Here is a 20,268-nt window from a genome sequence, read left to right on the forward strand (position 1 = left end):
CTGTACATAAATGGACAAAGGAGAAAATTTAAAGAGGGAATATTACAGGATGAAATAAATCAATGTAAAAAGAAAACAGTAAATATGTAACAAATACAGAATCTAAACAAATATTAAAAATGTGACAATAAAGAAAGATATTTGATAAATACAGAATATGGCAAAAGGAATTAATAAAACTATTAAATTGGAAATAAAGTGAAAAATTAAATAAGTGATTATGTTACATTAATAAAAGTTATAAACTGATAATTTATGCCATAAAAATATAATTAAAAAACATTTTTTTAGTTTCTTTGGATACAACATTTGGCTAATTGATTACTTTAACAAGCTGTTTGTTTATTTCTGTATTTCTGGTTGATTTTGGCAGCATTAGTCCTCCATAAGAACCAGCCTCACTCACTGAGCGTCTGAACAGAGCGAAGAGTTTCCTCACAGAGTTCGCTTTATATTTAACCGTTTACTGCTGGAGCTATTCTTTATTTTATTTTTGGGGTTATTCAGAGTTTATTTGTAGATTAATAATTGTTTTATCTATTTTTGTTTCTTTTTTTTGAACGGTGGGTCTGGTCAGTGACTGGTATGGGACCAGCATGCACTGGGTCAGCTCTGGGTTTTTACCTGAGGAAACGATGTAAAGTTTGATATTTTTTGCTTTCTTGTCCAATTGGAAACGGTAAATCATGAAAAGTGACCTTGAAGTTTTGGACGTTGGACTTGTTTTGCATGCGTACGAAGCATCAGGTCAGCGCATCTGTGCCTTTAGGTCGAACCTTTATATAACGTTTGGTTTGACAATCACTGCCACATTTACATTAAACAAAAATAACATGGAAAGCATAAAAAGGAAAAAAATGAAACATTCAAATAATTTTGACAGTTAAATGTCCCCTTAAATAAACTATTAGGTGGAACTGAGGCATTAGAAGAGATATTTAGCATAACTGTTAATAATTAACTGAGCAGATAAGGCGAGGTGAGCTTCCTCCCCTCTGTCTTTCACCTGCTCTGCTTCAGGTTGATAAGATCTGAAAGCGGATCTGGACTCCACGCCTTAATGAGTCGAAGTTCTGATAGTTCCTACCTGGGATCAGAGCTGAGTGGATTATTTCCACCATGAGCCGCGTTCTGGAGCCGCCGGCGCTGAAGCAGCTGAGGTCTGTGACCTACAGCCTCGTCTTCATCCTCGGTGTCGCTCTGCTGCTCTGGACCTTCAGGTGGGTGAAGCTCTGGAGCGACGAGGCGGACAGACAGAGTCAGGTTCAGCTGATGGGAATGTAATGAAAAACACAGTAAGCTCCACTTTCTTCCTATCAGTGATTCACTCACTGCAAAATGTGGATTTGTTCTAATAAGAAAAAAAACTAAGCATTCTGTTGTGGTTTTGCTGTTGGCATCATCTCTATGGTCATTACTGGACATGGAGCCCAAAATTCAGACTTTTTCTAAAGTTCAGACTTTTTATCTCAAGATTCTGACTTTTCCTAAAATGAGTGGAAGCTGTGGATGAAACATACAGACAGAAATCAGGTTTAGCCTCAGCTGCGTCTGAGTGGATGGGAGTATAATAAAAAATACATAATAAGCTCCTTTTTCTTCCTGTTGTTTCAGTCGTTGTCATTCTGTTGTAGATTTGCTGCGGTTTTGCTGTTTGGGATCACCTGCATGGCCACTCAAATATAAACAAGAATCATGAAATGAAATTGACATGAAATGTCAGAAATGAATTGGTGGCTGAGTGGAACTGATGAAGTTGCATTTTGTTGATTTGAAGAATTATGGTTCTTATTTTCTGTCTCTAACTCTCTTCCGTGGCGATATGAGTAAACAAATCCTGTGTTTCGAGTGAATTTGGAGACTAACATGACTTAATTTTCTTTTTCCTCTTGTCTTACATTATATATTGAAAGAGTGAAAATAAAACAAACCATCTCATAAAAACCCATTGCTCAGGCAGAGTATGAGGATTGTGATTGGGAAAGATGTTAAAAGGATGAAAGTAAAACACAAAATGAAAGTGACAATGTTGCAGGAAACAAAAAGAAAATATGAAATAATCTCTTTACATAATTCCTGTTGAGCCTTTACTATACCTGCTTTCAAAGCCAAATACTGCCACAGTTTCTTCAGATTCCTAATAAATCCATCCATTCGTAAATTAATTAAAAAGTAATCTCTCTCCTTTATATACATTTCTTCAGTAATTTCAGTCCACTCCTCCTTTTCTGGAGGATCCTGGTTTTCCTGTCTCCTTGTAATTACTACCATTAAATCAGTGAAATTTTGTCTTCAAAGTTCATTTTGTATAAATTTCCTCCCAGACGCGTTGAGTAAAATCACATTAAGTATCCAGCCAACTCCTGCCAGGAAGGCTGGAGGATCGGAGACTCTAACCTCCAACGTGCTGTTGCTTCATTTTAGAGGGAAAAAAGAAACAACTTTACTGTTTCTCTGCAGAACGATTGACTTACATCCTTCCCAGATTAAAGGGCAGCCAGAATTGCTCATGTTTAGAAAAACAGGAAACATTAATCAGCTGCTCAGGTCTGTTTAATCCACTAAATGTCATGGATTTTATGGAAGAATGAGAAAATAACTTATTTATGCTACTTTGTGTCTGGATGATTATTATAGATGAATTAATTATCTCCACTGGCTGTTTCAATTTGTAGTTGTTTAGGCTGATCAGAGAGGTGGAATATTAAACTGTCTGTTTTTGTTGCTCTGCAGGTCAGACAGGATGTTGCCTCCCCAGAAGTACATGATGCAGCTGTCAGACGAGCCGGCCTGGGTCCAGAACCAAACCACAGGAACTACAGGTCCCATGCTGTGCTTTTATCTGCAGCGATGCTCAATTAGAGAACAGAGAAAATCAAGAACAGATGCAGATTTTTAATGTTTTAGGGGAAAAATATTATGTTAAAAAAACAATAGATTCCCATTCACTAAAGTTTATGCATTTATCATATTTTTGTAGTAACTACAACAACAAACATTGACCCTTTTTTTTTTCTTCAAAACCAAATCTTTTTAAATAAGGAAATAATCTACCCTCAAATTTTTGAAACTATGATCTGCATATCAGTTTTAATTTGATTAAAATACATATTTTTAGTTTGTCATTGGGCAGATAAAATAAAAAATAGTCACCAAAAGTTTGTTTGAAAAACTTTAAATTTCTGTGGCGCTCTGGAGACCTCTGCCTTTGACCAACCTGTTCCCCTCCTCGCCTGTGGGGGCGCTGCATCAAGAAAAACTAATGGAAACTACATGAAAACCTCAGAAGAAAAAGCTGAGCGCTTCTTCACAAATGTAAACAAAACTGGAGGCGTCAGATATTAGCAGTTGGAGGATTTCTTTTTTGTCTTTGGCTAAATACCAGGAGCCATTTCTCCCACTGGCGCTAGGCTAGCATCATTAATCAATCAATCAAATTTTATTTGTATAGCACATTTCAGCAGCAAGGCATTTCAAGTGCTTTACATAATTAAAATAAAAACAGCATGTAATAAACAGTGAGAAAGAGAAAGAGATTTAAAAAACATAATTAAAACGTAAACAGTGAGAAAGAGAAATAAAAAGCTGTAGAACTTTAGTTGAGACGCCGTCAACTGGGACTCCAACCCTTCGGACTTTAGTCAAAACGCCGTTTGACAAGGACTCTAACCTCTAGATATAGCTCTTTTAAAATTCACTTACGTTTCTGTTGTTATCATGTATATCATTAAAACGTAAACAGTGAGAAAGAGAAATTAATAAATAGATAAAAAGAAAAGATAAAAACATTAAAAACATTGATGACATCAAAACCCGCACTCTAACCCTAATTTAGCCACAGGTGGGTTTTAAGTTGAGATTTAAAGGCACCCAGTGTTTCAGCTGTTTTACAGTTTTCTGGAAGTTTGTTCCAAATTTGTGGTGCATAAAACTGAATGCTGCTTCTCCTCGTTTGGTTCTGGTTGGTACAGCAATAACAGATCTTTAATGTATTGTGGTGCTAAACCATTCAGTGATTCATAAACTAACGACAGTATTTTGAAGTCTATACTCTGAGCTACAGGGAGCCAGTGTAGTGACTTTAACACTGGTGTTATGTCTCTATCTTCCTGGTTTTAGTGAGAACGCGAGCTGCAGCATGTTTGTTTTGGTTGTATTTACCCAGAATGCCCTGCGCTGTAGCCCATTTCCTGCTTTGGGAGCGGTCTTCGGTCCGCTTGGCGAACCAGAGTTCACTTCAACCGAACCGAACCGAGGTTTGGAGGACCAGAGTTAGCTTAGCATTCACACCTCAGCAACCAAACTGGACCTTCTGGAAATCAGACTGCATTTGGATTAAAGCGTTTTAAACGGGACTGGTGTGAATGAACCAACACCAATCGCTGCTCCCCATGATTACACCTGATTGATCCCACTGATTCTGTTTTGTTATCCACCAAACTGAATGTTTCCATTTAGCTTCTTCCTGATTAGCATGTTTTAATGTTTTTCCTCTTCCAGTTCTCAAAGGACAGTCGGCCCATCTGATAAGAGTTAAAGGCTCCAAAACGCTGCTGGTGTCTGCTTTTCTGGAGCATCGAACCAAACCCAGGAAGGTAAGAAAAAAATCCCTGGAATCTGTGATGCAACATGAAAACATGCGTTCTGGGAAGGAAGCAGGCTGTTCCCATCAGAGCCTGCATCACCTGGTGTCTTTATACGCCCTGTTAAAGTTTCAATTCCTTCGATGTGGGAAAGTTGCTGCCAAAGTGGCATGTAAAGTTGTTGATTGGAATGTGCTGATTAGTTGTCAGCAGACATCTGAGTTCACAGAGGCATGGAGGAAAACTGGTTTCTGCCCACACAGCGAAAATGTGGGCACAAAAAACAAACTTGGAATTTTCAAGATTAATTTTGCAGATGTAGAAAACAAATATTTAGTAAAAAAAGCCAGACATTTGTGACAGAAGCTGACGCGTCCTCTAAGACTGAGCTAGTAAGTTTAGGAGATTCACATGTGAATATTTGTCTGGGTTTGTTTCTTTGGATCAGAACAATTTGTCCCGGCTGCAGAACCGCATTAAAGCTGCAGGATGGAATTTTTATGAACATTTCTTTTTATTTCTGTTGAAACTGTTACCATGTCGTTGCTGTTTATGAGACAGATAATCAGTGAAAAAAATCAATCTGCCTTCTCCCAGAGCCAGGAGGCGGGTCTTAGTGCTGTCAATCACAGTGTTGTGCGGCGTTGCTCGTCCTTCTCCCTCCTCCCCACTTTCTCTCTGAAAGAAAATGAATGCTCAGGCTGGTTAGTATGACTGCCAGCGATGGTGAACAAACAGTTTTCCTGTAACTGGAAGTTGTTTCTCCACCATTAGCATATGTAGCAGCACATGCATGAGGTTGAGTGACAGCGCTAAGCCCCTCCCCCTGGCTCTAATTGGTTGATTTTTGGTGCAGTTTTCAGACGGGAGTAGTAGTTCAGGGAGGAGATTAATCTTTTCACGGATTATCTGTAACAACATGGTGAGCGTTTTAACAGTTATGTAGAAAATATTTTTTTCAAAAAAGTTGCAAACTGCAGCTTCAACGCCTCACATGGGATTTGGGAGATATTGTTCTGCTACCACCTCAACCTGAGATTAAATCTTTTATTTTTTCTCCTGTAAATTTCTGAAATTAAAACGTCAGCTCGTTGTTTCTCAACCCGCTTCTCAAGGCTCGCTGCATGTTTTACACGTTTCTCTGCTTCAGCTCACTTGACTTCCCCTGACGACGGATGAACAGGCTGGAATCCTCTGAACCAGGCGTGTTAAAACAGGAAAACGTCTAAACCCTGCAGAGCAGTGAGCATGGGGCTGAGAAACATGGTGTCAGAGCATACCTTTATTTTAACAGTGTAAATTTATGCCTTTTATTTTTGGGAGCAGGGAAGGAAATTATTGTAAATTTGCCACTTTTTGACGTCAGACAATACTTTTTTCTTGTAAATATTTGAAATTGGTCTAGAAATTTTTGGTCTTTTTTGGCTACTTTTTATCGCTGACAGAATATTTCCGTAATATTCCATCAGCGACTCTCACACAGTCCCATAAAACAAGAATAAGATTAAAAGCAACATTTACAACACAAACATAAGAGGCTTTACTGGCAAAGCTGAAGAAAGCCACTGCATCCAGTGCAACTGTACATATAAACGCCAAAGTTAATGTTTAATCAGCTTCACTTGTGCAGCTCATTTCAGCAGAAATGAAGTTTAAAGTTTACATCATAAAACCATAAAATATCATAGAAAACAATAAGAGATGTTACATTTATCAAGTGCCGTTGTTAGCATCATTAATCAGGGTAAATATGTTGGTCAGTGTTATGAACAGCAGCTCCAAACAGGTTTTCAGTCTTGATCTAAAGGAACTCGGTGTTTCGGCCGTTTTGCAGTTTTCTGGAAGTCTGATCCAGATTTGTGGTGCATAGAAGCTGAAAGCTGCTTTTCCATGTTTGTTCTGGTTCTGGAGATCCAGAACGTTAAAGAGGAACCGAATGCAGAGCAGCTGAGGCGTTCAGATGAAGATTTAATGGAAAAATAAAGATTAAAAAAACATGGGAGCACAGGGAGCCAGAGGAGAACAAAAAATCACAGGAACTGGGAAAATCTGGGAAATGACATGATTTAAAGGTGTGTAAATACTGGGAGAGAGAATGTGGAGCAAAGGACCTGAGCTGATTGGCTGATTACAGGTGAGACAGAGAGGGACAGGGGCGAGGGAGAGTCTAACAGTTAATCAAAACTAAACAGAGGAAACGTAATTAAGAATAATTAGACAGAAGAAATAAACGTAATAAACTAGAATCACTAAGAAAAAGTAAAATAGAAACGAGGCTGATGGAACTAGATTGAAATAAACCCCAAAACAACCCACGATCCAAACAGTTTATTCATAATTAACATCCATGTTCAAATGTTTGTTTTTCTGTTCATTTGAATCCATCAGTGGGATGATATTTAAAACGTTTTTCTGCTTTGAATATCTGATTATTCAGTTTTCTGAGATGTTTCTTTTTGAGCTGATTGAGTTCCATGGAAGACGCATTAGATGATTTAATCTAATTTATTATTTTGTCAGGTTCTTGTTATCGCCATCATGTTCCGTAAAGAGAAAGTGTCTCTGCAGTGCAGCCTGCGCTGCAGGGAGCAGCTTCACGTCTCCAGAGCCTCCGTCGACATCCACTGGGATCACTTCGGCTTTCCGTACGGGACGGCCGACGTCTCCTGCCCGCTGCCGCCGGCCTGCCAGGCGCCGACCCACGTAGCCGTCACCTCAGCGGCCATCAGGAACCCAGGTACCGCAGCGCTGCATGGGTTGCTATGGTAACGCAGGTGGAAGCATGCAGGCCAGGATTTTATTTCAGGTAACCAGGTGGAGGGGACAGGAGATACGACTTTGGTTTGTTAGGCTACGTTCACACAGCATTGTGAAACATTGTGATCAAACGTCTGAGCAGTTTTCAACCCCAGAGTGGAGAGAAGCACAGCTTGAGTAGTGAAAATGTATTTGGTAAAAAGTCTACTGAAGCACAGAGTTCCTGATCAAATTATAATAATTTAAAAATGACATCATGACATTTTCAGGACTAAAATGACAATAATTCATAGAAGTCACAAAAAAAATTGAGCAAAATATTTTATTTTCCAAATCAGTTTCTTTCAATAAAAAAGTGAAGAAAGTTTAACAGAATCTGCAGGTCTGAGTCTGTCTGGTGACTTTCTGCTTAAAACATGTTTGTTTTTCTTTCAGTGGAAGAAAATCCAGAAATTTTACTGAAGAGTAGAAACACTTTACAATAAAATTACTCAAGTAAAAGTAAAAAGCACAGAGGAGTAAAAGTATTCCTAACAATAATAATAATAATAAAAAATGTAACTAGTTGCTATCCTCCTCGCAGACGCCACACAGCAGCGTTCTGTTCATGGAAGTCATCATTTCTGCTGCCGTCTTTGGATCCGTTTTAAATTTATTCAGCGATGAGAGCCGACGGCATGAACAGCGGATCGAATCAAACGAAGGGAGCTGATAAGAGAGCGTAGCTAACAGCAACAGGCTTTGACTGCAGCGTCTGTAGAGAAGTGTGTTTGGATTGTGATGTGATGCGTTCACTGACTCAGAGTAATAATTATCATTTTCAGCCACTGTTTACATCTGGACTTACTGTGTTTGGTTTCTTCTGGTGCTGAATTCTGACTCCCGTCTCACATGAATGACGTAAACGTTGGATGAAATGCGACATGACCGTTCAGACTGCAAACACTTTGAAAACTATCTGAAATGTATCTGATTTAGTTCAACATAGGGAAGAGGCACAATTAAAAAGATCAGATTTAGGTCGGATACGTGCAAAATAAAAATCGGATTTAGTTGGTATTTGCCTGCTGTGTGAACGTAGCGACGTGGAGCTGAGCGTCGTCTGCAAATGTTGGATATTGAAACATTGTCAAGAGAAAGAAGGTAGCTGGTGAAGAGAATAGAGCCCTGAGGCACACCTCATGTGATGGAAGAAGGGTGGCGGCCATCTTGGTTATTTTTGAGGAATATCGTCTTCTCTCTCTTTGTGGGTTAGATGAAGCTGATCTCGAGTTTTTGGAGGTTCAGAATCAAAAAGCACTGACCGTCTTTCCGTACAACTTCACCAGCTGTTTCTCCACCATGTACAACTACACCAACATCCTGCAGGTAACATCAATCAATCAATCAATCAATCAAGGTAATTTGTTTTTAGCACATTTGATCAACAAGGCAGCTCAAAGTGCATTGAAACACATTTTAAGGTGACAAACAGCATCAGAAATGTTCAAATCAAACCTTGAAGCGAAGCTAATTCCAAACCAAAGATCATTTTCTGCATCACTGCTTTGGAAATCAACTCTGTAAGTTCAGGCTGATTTTTACAGTGCAAACTGTGTTGCAGCTGGTGCAGACGGTGGAGATGCTGCAGTTGCTGGGTGTGAACAGAATCGTCATCTACAAGACGAACTGCAGCAACGAGACGCAGCGCGTCCTGGACTACTACACCGACAAAGGTCCAGCACACTGACTCACACCTTCATAAACACGGTTAGCATAGCACAGCACTTTGCTTAATATTTAATATGTGAAAACGATGCATGAGTTAAAAAAGTAAAACGCCTTCAAACCCGTTTGTGGAGGGGAAACTTATCCTCAGTTATAGTTACTGTTATGTTTTTAACATAGTTTGAATTTTTAGTTTTTACTTTGTTCTTTCCTATGAGAGAAGATGCGACACGGACAGCCTGCAAATCCTTTGATAAAGCACATTTAAAAACCAACTATTACTCAGTACATTAAAACAAAAGAAGCCTGAAATCAACTCAGAGGTTGAGGTGGAAGTGACACCATGGGGGCGATAGAAGAGTAAATGATGAAACGACTTTTCTTCTGACAGTCAGTCCAGATGCAAAGTGTCGGCTTTTTGCAGCTGATCAAAACAGCTGTTTTTATTTTATCTTGGTGAATAATTTAGCAGAAGTCTAAAAGACTGGATGAACTTTTTAACTGTGTGGAAATGTGAGGCGTCTCAGAAATCAGATCCATGAACACTGAAATGAACTTATTGATTATTGGTTTGGATCTTGTTAAGAAGTAGCTCTAAACTGAAGATTAATTTTATTACAATGGAAATATTTGAGGGAAAATGTTTTGCTTTTCTTTTTGACCCTTTGATGACAACATTGATACGTTATTTTCAAATACACAACACATGCATGAGGTTCAACAATGCAGAAATATTCTGCTGTTTGGGTTTTATATTTAGTTTTTTGTTTCCTTTTAATTGTCTGAGTGTGAACTAAAAGCAGCCGTCTTTCTGCAGGTCTAGTGGAGGTGGTTCCTTGGTCTCTGTCAAAGTATCTGAAGGTTTCTCGTCGCGCTAAACCTGATCAGGATCCTGGTGACATCCACTACTTCGGTCAGATCCCGGCGCTCAACGACTGCCTGTACAGATTCATGTACCGGTCCAAATACGTGGCGCTGCACGACCCGGACGAGCTCATCCTGCCGCAGACGGTCGACAGGTACTGACCCGTTCCAGGTGACATTTAGCCTTAAATATCTAATTACATCAATTTACTTCACTGTGTTTAACTGGCTCTTCACCTGCAAGATCACCAAAAAGTATTTCATGATTTTGAAGTGGCAGAAAAAGGTTTCATGATTCTTTTTCAAACAGCCAGTGATGATGTGATGGTGATTATATTGCTCAAAGGAAGTTGAAGGTGTTTGATCGCCCAGCGTGGATGAAAACAGGAGAGAAAGTTTATTTATGCAGAACAACAAATCCAAGAAAATATGTTCAAGGATATCATGTTTCCCTCCTCACCTGTGGGGGCGCTACATCAAGAACCACTGAAGGAAACAACATGAAAACCTGAGCACAACTTCTTTCTTCACTAAAATGGTGTCAGGTATTAGGAATACAACATGGGAAAGAAACGGAAGTTCAATAACTACAGTTAATTTATTAGGGAAGCATCAATCACAAGATATAATTCAACCACTTATTAAATATTTAAAAGACACAAAATTAAGTGTGTGTGTGTGTGTGTGTAGTATAGTTATTTTAAGGTTTTAAAGATAAATTGAATTTCTGGATAACGTCTTCGTCCAGTTGATGGCGGTAATACACCAAGCCTGCAAACTGCCACCATAGAAGAAGAAGATATTAGGGGTTGTAGGATTTCTCTTTAGTCTTTGGTGAAAGACCACAGGTCGTTTCTCCTGATGGCGCTAAGCTAACAGGTTTGTTTTGGTTTTATTTACCCAGAATGCCCTGCACTGTTTTCCACTTCCTGCTTTTGCAGCGGTCTTTGGTCCGCTTGGCGTTCACATACGCATTCAAACCGAACCGGAGTTCACTTCAGCCGAACCCAGACCAAGGTTTGGAGGACCAGAGATCAAAGTTTGATTAGCATTCACACCTCACAACCGAACTCCATTAAACGCGTTAGCAAGCTTCTGACCAATCACAAGACAGCTGCGAACTATTTTCACCATACGATTGGATCAGTGAAGCTGTTTTCGTAGCTCCTGATGAAACGTAGCAGATCTTTGAGTTGAGTTGGCTCAACTCCTTTGTGTTTTCCCTCCTGTTCCGTCTTTTGAAAGTGTTTCACTGATTCGGACCTGCTTCCTGCAGCTGGTCACAGCTGCTGCCGCTTCTGGAGAAAAGACACGGCGCTGACCGGTGCTTTAACTTCGAGAACAACTGGTTCCCCACCGAATTTACGGAGCGTCCTCCGCCGCCAAACGTCCTGCCTGCGTTGGGCCACTGGCACAACGTATTCGGGGTCAACATCCTGACTCACCTGTACAGGGAACCTGTTAAACCCAAACCGGTCTTCAACAACTACAAGATCATCGCCAACCCTCGGTCCGTGTTCGTCGTCACCGTCCACGGAGTGCTGCGGTCGCAGGAGAACTGCGCCTGGGTGGACAGGAAGACCGCCCACATGTACCACACCAAGTAAGCCAGCACTGCACATCGACCTGACAGAACAAATGGATTCACCTTGATAGGTATTTTTTCTCGAACCTACATAAAAGAACCACAGACAATGTATATGAATTTTATGGCCAAGTTTTTGCAAAAGGAGAAGACTCAGCAAACTGCTCCTCCGAGCCGTTCACTGAGCGTCTGGAGACCTTTGGTTACAGCTTGTCTTTTATTATCAAGAAATATACTACTGCACACAGGCAGTTTCTAAGGCAGGGAGTATTCCGGTTGATAAGGAGGCAGCTGTGGAAACATAATTTAAGGTCTGGGAAACACACAGATAACTGTTTCACATGAAGACAAACAAGCAGATGGGGCCTCCAGGTCAGTTTATGCACACAGAAGGAAGAGAACACTTTAATAATCTGTAGACTGAATGTTGATTAACTATTGATTAACATTAGACTGAATATGAACTAAAGTAATAACAAAATGATACCAAAAAGTCTCTAACAACCTTCAGCTATGAACTGCAGAACTGTTCAACCTCAAAAAGCTGAAAAGATGTAAACCAAACGCAAGGAAATTTCTTTCCTTCTCACCTGGACATCAACCAAATCCTCCCCAATGTTGGTTGGTTGAATTTGTCCTTAAATCGTCCCAAAGAATTTGTGATTCTGATGATTTTATGCAACTTTTCAGTTCAGGTCAGATAAACTTTATTGTCCCCCAAAGACAATAAAGGGGCAATTTGCTTTGAAGATAAATAACATCAAGAAAAAACACAATAAAACATACAGCACAACATCCATACAGAATATGTAATTACCAACACAGTTGTTTAAGTTCATCTCAAATTATTAATGAGGCTAACGAGGATAAATGTAACTTTCTGTTGCATTAATCAGCCTGTAGCTTTGAGCAGATTCAACAGCCTGCAGAGCGATGAAGAGGATCGCCTTGGCTTCCTCGTTTCTCTGGTTCTGCAGATTGAACGGGTTTGGAGGAGGGAACCAGACTCGGGCATCCTTACGATGCTGTTCAGCGACTCGGACTGAAAATGTTAAAACCGACTCAATAAAACAAGAGTTACACATTTCATAAAAACACCGTCAACATTTAAACTGCTTGATTTCCGATAGGTTATTGCAAACCAGACTCGGCAATAATAGCATTTAAAATCATGAATATTTATGGTGTTTTTGCGTCGCTTCATATGTTTGATCGTAGAAACTGTGACATTTCCGGACGTTTCCCTCTGTGTTTCTGCAGAGCTCGAGGACAAAATGGACTGAAAGCCCAGCAGCTGGTTTATGACGGCCGGCTGCTGAGCTACAGCGGTCGCCTGACGGCCGCCGTCAACGCCGTGCTCAATGAGACCCGGCTCCTGCCTGAGTGAGCCGGACGTGTTCACATCATCAGCAGAAAGGACATTTAATCAATTTATATATGGACCATATGTTTCTGACTTTATATGTTACTGTAAATTAAAACTATTTCTGAAACACTTCTGCATCTTTTAAGTGAAGATAAAGCTGGAAAAGGGCCTTTTTATAAAGAAACAATGGGTTACAGTCTGTTCCTGTTGAAGGACGATCTGAGGAGTTGGAGAAAAGGGCACCAAGCTGAGACGGAGACGTCAGACGGATGGAATGACTTATGACTTAGAAATGATTCCAATTTGGCCGCCAGCACAGATCAGGACATTTTAACTTTAATTAGGGTAAAATCATCTAACAAATTAAAATCTTGGAGAGGGAAATGTTAGAAGCATCCAACCGTCCCACTGCAGGATGAAGATAAAGTAGAAACACAAGACAGGAGATGCACAACGATAAAACAATGAAAATCAAATGTGAGTCTTTGCTTTAATTCAACTCTGACTGCAAAGTTTTTCTAATTTTGCTCAAAATTTCTCCTTCATACTGTAAATTTGCTGGAACCTTAAATCATATATTTTTATTTTTTTACCTGTTTCTACTCTTTGGTCATTATCTGGTTCAGTAATATTTACAGTAATGACAGTAAATATTTACTCACAAAATCAAGCAGGACGGTCTGAACATTTTGAAATTCCAAACTAACCAGCTCCGCCCCTGAAAATGTTTAAAAGTAGGAAGTGGGCGGGGCCAGGACACAGAGGGGCGTGGCCACGTGTAGGAGAGATGAGCAACTTTTTTTCCCCAAAGAAAAAAGTAAAGAAATTGACTTTTCTGTGTCAAAGTCGTACCGTTTCCACCAGTAGAGGGCAGCACTGAGACAGCTTCAGGCAACAATACTGAGGAACTAAACAAATTTACATGAAAATGTCAAACTTGAAACAGAAACAGAAAGATGGAACCCTATGACCGGTTTACAGTTTAAGTTGTATTTTTTTCCCACATCGAAAACAAACCTGGAGTTTTGCTTTGATTCTTTCACTCATTAATCTCATGGCAACCATTCAGCTGTGCAAAACACCTGGGTGGACCTAGCCCATTAAAGGGTTAATAGAGGAGCCATGTTGGGATGACTTCCTGGAGGCAGAGCTTCAGAAAGAGCAGGCATACATTTTTTTAAGTCATATTTGACATGCATGGTATTTTTATAATGACTGAAGTGACTTGATGATGCTATAAAATGGCAGAAAGTGCCTGGAAAAGGCAAAACACGGACTGCCCCTTTACCGGGAGAGATCCACATTCCTGGGTCTGAACCCAACCAGGATTCAAACCCAGAACCTTCCTGCTTCAGACGCCGTTCAGCAGAACGGACCGTCCCGTCTCTCATGTCGGTAAACCCATTTAGATGCAGCTGAAGCGAGCCGTTGCATGGATGAGCACCAGTTCTCTCTCTGCCGTAGGACTCGGACTGAACTGCTCCTTTATTTGATGCCGTGCAGCAAAACAAGAAGTTTCCAGTTTATTATGCTGAAATGTGGCGTCACGTGAAGCTGATGAACAGGTAACACAGGTAGACATGAGATTGCCACATAAAAACTTCCTGCTCCACTTCATGTAAATGGAAACAAATGATCCACCCCTTTAACAGATAAACGTTGGCACTGAGAAGATGCAGCAGACGCCTCAACCAGAACCAGCGGAGAGGGGAGGGAGAACTTCCTCACTTTTCTCCAGTTTTTAATTTAAAGAGTCAGAGAAATATCAGACATTTTTCCAATGAGTCACATCCTGGAGCTGCCTGGCCTGCAGAAGCTGAAATCCTGGACGTTTTGCTTCATCGTGACGGTTTCCTACGTTATGCTGCTCTGGACGTTCAGGTGGGAGGAAAACACGGAGATCTGCTTTTCTACAGACAAAACGTTTCCGCTGACGGAGAGAGGAAGACACCCGTTATTAGTTTGATGTTTGGCAGCAGATGCAGCTTAGAAACACTGATACGTTCCCAGGGTGGAGAAATAATCAATTTTATTGATTCTACATTAGGAGAACAGGATGGTAGCTGGGGAAGTCAACAGTTCTACATATTAGACTTTAAACATAAATTCTAGTTAAGTTTTTCTTTTATTTGGCCTCAGTTAACTACAAATGTCTTCAAGCTTTTAACAAAAAGTCGTTTTTATTCTGCATGTTTTTGTTTTGAGACTTCAGGTGGAAATTAGCATTTATAGCTTTAACCTGCTACAGCACATCTCTCCTTCAGTGGTTCGTTCATTCATTCATTCATTCATTCCTGTGGATTCTGGTTATCAGTCTGTGTGGTAAGCTCAGTTTATTATTTAAAATAGCTTAGAAAGTTGTTTGTCTATGGAAACCTGTCAGATTGTTTTGAGTCACTTGCTGCGTTTTCGTTACAAATCTTTGTTGATTTTCTGCTAATGTCGAAAAAACACAATTTCATAATTTCTGTGATTCCATTAATTCATAAAACCTTTGTGTACGTCATTCATCCCACCACTTCCTGTCGTCGTCTTTGTCGTTTCCAGCAGTAGTAACATCTGGTTGTTCATCTTGTGACTGGTAATGTGAAAAATTTGTTTCCGTTAAAGTTTAGTGAAGCTGCAGCTGAAAAATCACCTCATTCTACACAGAGACGAGTTTCCACCTCGTTTCCACAAAGCAAATGTATTTTTATAATTCCAGTTTGAGCGATTAGATGGAAAAGGCAGCAGACTTGCAGGATTCACTCCTCCAGGAGGATCATGTAGCGACAGTGTCATCATTTGTTAAACAAAACTCAAGCAATCTTAAAAACATGAGTGGTCATGTTTCATTCCTTCAGTGCGATCCAACCGGTTCAGGCAGCAGCAAGAGCTCATATTTCATATTCGGATCAGTATGCACTCATGTGGTTGGGCTTTAATGTGGCACCGGCTCTTTGTTGCTCTGCAGGCCAGGCTGGATTCTCCGGCTGCGGAGCCCGACAGCGCCACCTTCAGCTCAACCAACTGAAACTCCGACCGTGACGGCGGGCCTCACAGGTCAGCTGAAGCGTGTTCATGACGCCATGCAGGGCGTCGCAGTGGGACGGGTTAACAAACTCCAACTGCAAACACAGAAAACGAGTCACTTTTGAAAATCACTTTTTTGTGCCTCTAAAGATGTAAATATTTGAATATTAAAATGTTTCCACACTTGATGGAGAATTAAAACCTCATTATAGTTTCTGCTTCATGGAGCTCAAACGTGTCTGCATTGATACTCATAACAATTACATCCCGGAAAGAGGAAAACACAGATTATTTCTTAATCCTGCCACATGTTAACAAGTGGGAATGTTTTGTATGTTCAGAGGGACAACAGTGAAAGTGACAGATACTGAAATTTTTTATTTTAAGACCTTTTCTTCTCTCTGGAAGAACCTGCTCAGTGTCCATCAGCAGCATCTCTTAAAAAAACAGTCAGCAGGTCATTTGGGTTCGCTGGCAGCTGCAGGAGGAGGAGGAGGATGATGATGATTGTATGACACTGTTTTCAAGAAAAAAGAAAAAGGAAGATTAAATTCTGCAAAAAGACTGAAATTTTTAGCTCAAACTCTGGAATTTTCTAGAAAAAACAAGAAACTTTCTGAGTTTGAAAAGTCAAACATTTGATCAAAAAAACCAGACATGTTGCAAGTAATTTCAGAATTTTTCTAGAAATAAAAAAATACGGGAGTTTATTGAGTTTATTTCTGAACTCAGAAACTACCAAGTTTTTTTCTAGAAGATTTCTGAGATTCATCTCAAAATTTCCAAGTTTGACATTCCATAAATAGATTTAGTTGATATCACTTTATCAATTAAATCAAAGCCGTTTTTATCTGCATACTCCCAAATCCCATCAATCAGTCCGGAGAGCGGGGCAGCATCTTGTGACGTCACGCTGCAACGCCTCCACAGACTGTGATCAAAATAGGAACAAAAGTCACATTTAAATATTCCTTGGAAATTTTTCTAAATTAGCACCACTACCAAAACAAAAAGTGTGAAAAGATGTTCAGTATTATTTAATTTTAAGAAATACTCACAGCTTATTTCAATGATATCGATAGATTCTGGCACATGAATGTTCATGGTCTCACCTGACTGGTGTTCATTTTGGTGGTTACCATAAAAAAGTAGAAGGACGTATAAAAATGTGTGTTTTCGTGTCAGGTCCGGGTGATAGCCATAGTTTTTCGTGGTGAGAAAGTCGACCTGAGCTGCCACCTGCTCTGCCTCAGGCAGATGCACGTCTCCATGGCGACCGTCAGCCTCCACAGCGATCACTTTGGCTTCCCGTACAGCACGGCGGACATCATGTGTTCAGTCCCACCAGGCTGCGGCGCGCCGAACTACGTCACCATCACCTCAACGGCCATCGACAAGAAAGGTACAAAAAAGAAAGGAAATAAAACCTAAAAAAAAAAAAGGTACGGAGGAACTTTGACAACCTTTAGGAATGACGGCTAACAGGCTTGATGATGCTAGCGACTATAGTCAAATATCTTAGACACATTTGTAAACATAGACTTTATTTTATCTCAGGAGACTTTCAGGCAGGAGGATTAGGGCCACTGAAAAAAAAAATCAGATTTCTGACTTTAATCCTATGGGATTAAAGTCAGATTAAAGTCCTAATTCTGACTTTTACTTCTGAGCAAAAAAGTCAGAATTCTGAAATGAAAGTTAGAATTTTGATATTAAATTCTAAATTCTAAACATGCTTGTTTTTCTTTTTGTGATTTAAAAGTTGATCTTGAGTTTCTGGAGGTGAAGAATCAGAAAGCAAAGAGCCACTCCTTCCTTTACAACGTGACCAGCTGTTTCTCCACCATGTACAACTTCACCAACGTCCTGCAGGTAGCAGGAGAATCGTTCAACATTAAACATGTTTTCTAATGTTTACGCTGACATGAATCTGACGTTAACCTGATAGAAACTTAGATTCTGCTCTCGCTTTCAGCTGGTCCAGAGTTTGGAGATGCTTCAGTTACTGGGAGTGAACAAAGTTGCCGTCTACAAAACTAACTGCAGCGCCGACGTCCAGCGAGTTCTGGACTATTACACAAGAAAAGGTAAGTTCAGTGATCAGAAATGATTATGTCTTAGCTATGTTTGCTAGGAAGCCATTGTATTACAGTGATTAACGGTTTAAAAAGCTTCTCGTCTGTTGAGGTGTTGCGTAAATCCACTCATCCCTGTGTCTCTCCAGGTCTAGTAGTGGTGGTTCCTTGGTCTCTGTCAAAGTACCTGAATGTTTCTCGAAGAGCTAAACCTGATCAGGATCCTGGTGACATCCACTACTTCGGTCAGATCCCGGCGCTCAACGACTGCCTGTACAGGTCCATGTACCGGTCCAAATACGTGGCGCTGCACGACCCGGACGAGCTCATCCTGCCGCAGACGGTCGGCAGGTAGAGCTTCTGTTTCCACTCAGATTAGCTCTGCTAATAGCGCATTAGCAGAGCTAATTTTGTGTTGCTAACTGTGAAAACATTTAGCACACTTAGCTTCCCCTTAAGTTAATTTTTCTGCATAAATTCTAAATCTCTAATTTACTCCGCCGTTTAGTAAACTTACAGTAGAATAAAGTTTGACAAGTTGAAAGTTTGATTTTGGTATCGGCATAAAGGTCTACTCATGCTTTTATTTTGAAAGGACAAGACTGTTTATGCTGCATTTCTGTTTCCTCTCTGTATTTTCTCTGGTTTTTGACTCTATAACTTTATTTTAAACAAGAAAGATACAGAAACAAAAACACAAAAAAAACGGACAGCAGCGCATTAGCATTTTAGCATTAGCTTCCGCTAAAAACCATGTTGTTGTAGCACATTAGCATTAGAAGTACTAATGTGAATGATTAGTGCTTTAGGGTTAGCGTAGCTCACTTTTAATTTTTTTATTTATTTATGCTTTTTGCCCAAAGTTAAGAGTTTTACTTTTTCCTCATCTTCTCCACAGCTGGTTGAAGTTGCTGGAACAGCTGGAGAGGAAGTTTGGCGCAGAGAGGTGCTACATGTTTCAGAATAACTGGGTTCCCAGTGAGTTTTTCCTGACCCCTCCAGCGCCCAAGACGCTGCCCCAGCAGGACCAGTGGCAGAACGTCTCAGGGATCAACATCCTGGCCCACCTGTACAGCGAGCCCATCAAGCCTCCGTTTGGATATCGCAACTTCAAGACCATTGTCAACCCCCGAGGCATGTTCGCCGTGACCGTCCACGGAGTGCTGAGGGCGAAGAGAGTCTGCGTCTGGGTGGACAGGAAGTTGGCCAGGATGTACCACATCAAGTAAGTCAGCGCCTTCAGGTTCACCAGTATGTTTCTGCTATTGATTTTTAGCTTGAAAACCAACGGTCACAATGTTCCATACTGAACCAGTTGATAAAAATTTTACACTTGCGCATAAATTCACAACGATTTTAATGGAGACCAAGACTAGATTATTTAACTTCTCAAATCTTAAAGTCAGAAATACTTTGAAGGATGCGATCCAAACGAACCCCAGATGTCATAAAACCAAATGTGCCCCAGAATGAATCCTGTCCTGTTTAAAGGTCAAAGCCAAGCGCTGACCTTTGCCTCTACTTCCTGTTTCTGCAGATCCCGAGGACCAACAGAACTGAAGCCAAAGCAGATGATTTATGATGGCCGACTCCTTAACTACAGCGCTCGCCTTTCCTCTGCTGTCAACACCGTCCTCGGAGAGACTGGACTACTGCCGGGAAACAGTCTGTAGGAGAGGGAACCTTGGAAAACTCCTCCGTCCACATCCATAAAGCCATGTTGACTCAATTTTATTGATTCAGTTTTACTTTTCCACTTGCTGTGCTGGTTTGGTAACAGGTCACGCTGATAGGGGAGCTGTTCTGATTGGTTAGGGTAGATCTATGGGTCTATGAGCTGTTTTAAGGCTTCCTGTCACTTTAAATCCAAATAAGCTGCTTCTGGCCACACCCCCAACTCAGCGTTTACACTCATATGTGAAAATGACTGCAAACAGATGCACAATTATACAACCGTACAACTTTGAAAAGCAAAAATGGAGCCTCCTGCACAACCAACAAAAATGCAGCAAGAGCTTTATGGATGGATAGTCAACAACAAAACGCTTTTGTTTTTCCAGCAGCTGTTGTACAGCGCATACAGCAGTAAAATCTGCTGGAGCTCCGCTTGGGTTGCTTGGGCCGGAACTCTGTTGGGGTTGCTTGGAGTAAATAAAGATGATTGGCTTCTTGACAGAAACAGCACAAACTGCACTGAGTGTCTGCGGGTCCAAATGGGTGTTAAACCAGTCAGAGTTTCAGAACAGTTCTGCAGACGAGTAGAGAATGAAAACCCTCAGCAGCTCTGAGGTTGTTCATGTGATTTCACTGAAGCAAGTT

The 20,268-nt window shown here is 40.5% G+C and overlaps 2 protein-coding genes across 2 annotated transcripts; both read left to right on the forward strand.

The window, feature by feature from the left end:
• The first annotated feature begins 1,044 nt into the window (after positions 1–1,044).
• On the forward strand, positions 1,045–12,991 carry LOC103152949 (uncharacterized). The gene is made up of 9 exons (XM_016661612.1): positions 1,045–1,220; positions 2,734–2,822; positions 4,501–4,595; positions 7,104–7,320; positions 8,596–8,708; positions 8,944–9,055; positions 9,865–10,066; positions 11,188–11,514; positions 12,757–12,991. The coding sequence occupies exons 1-9, from the start codon at positions 1,120–1,122 to the stop codon at positions 12,881–12,883; spliced, it is 1,383 nt and encodes a 460-aa protein (XP_016517098.1). The 5' UTR covers positions 1,045–1,119; the 3' UTR covers positions 12,884–12,991.
• A 1,651-nt stretch (positions 12,992–14,642) lies between these two features.
• LOC103152948 (uncharacterized) lies at positions 14,643–19,877 on the forward strand. The gene is made up of 8 exons (XM_007573656.2): positions 14,643–14,743; positions 15,816–15,954; positions 17,060–17,276; positions 17,637–17,746; positions 17,850–17,961; positions 18,099–18,300; positions 18,848–19,174; positions 19,487–19,877. The coding sequence occupies exons 1-8, from the start codon at positions 14,643–14,645 to the stop codon at positions 19,620–19,622; spliced, it is 1,344 nt and encodes a 447-aa protein (XP_007573718.2). The 3' UTR covers positions 19,623–19,877.
• Positions 19,878–20,268: the final 391 nt, after the last annotated feature.

This window comes from Poecilia formosa, unplaced genomic scaffold (assembly GCF_000485575.1).
Source record: "Poecilia formosa unplaced genomic scaffold, Poecilia_formosa-5.1.2 Scaffold337, whole genome shotgun sequence".
In the NCBI taxonomy this organism is placed as follows: domain Eukaryota; kingdom Metazoa; phylum Chordata; class Actinopteri; order Cyprinodontiformes; family Poeciliidae; genus Poecilia; species Poecilia formosa.

What these genes read in the sequence shown, in the direction of transcription:
- LOC103152949 (XM_016661612.1), top strand. Translation starts at nt 1,120, where the DNA reads ATGAGCCGCGTTCTGGAGCCGCCGGCGCTGAAGCAGCTGAGGTCTGTG. An exon ending in ACTACACCAACATCCTGCAG is followed by an intron (nt 8,709 to 8,943) that starts GTAACATCAATC and finishes ACTGTGTTGCAG; the next exon opens with CTGGTGCAGACGGTGGAGAT. An exon ending in GGACTACTACACCGACAAAG is followed by an intron (nt 9,056 to 9,864) that starts GTCCAGCACACT and finishes GTCTTTCTGCAG; the next exon opens with GTCTAGTGGAGGTGGTTCCT.
- LOC103152948 (XM_007573656.2), top strand. Translation starts at nt 14,643, where the DNA reads ATGAGTCACATCCTGGAGCTGCCTGGCCTGCAGAAGCTGAAATCCTGG. An exon ending in AACGGCCATCGACAAGAAAG is followed by an intron (nt 17,277 to 17,636) that starts GTACAAAAAAGA and finishes GTGATTTAAAAG; the next exon opens with TTGATCTTGAGTTTCTGGAG. An exon ending in GCCAGGATGTACCACATCAA is followed by an intron (nt 19,175 to 19,486) that starts GTAAGTCAGCGC and finishes CTGTTTCTGCAG; the next exon opens with ATCCCGAGGACCAACAGAAC.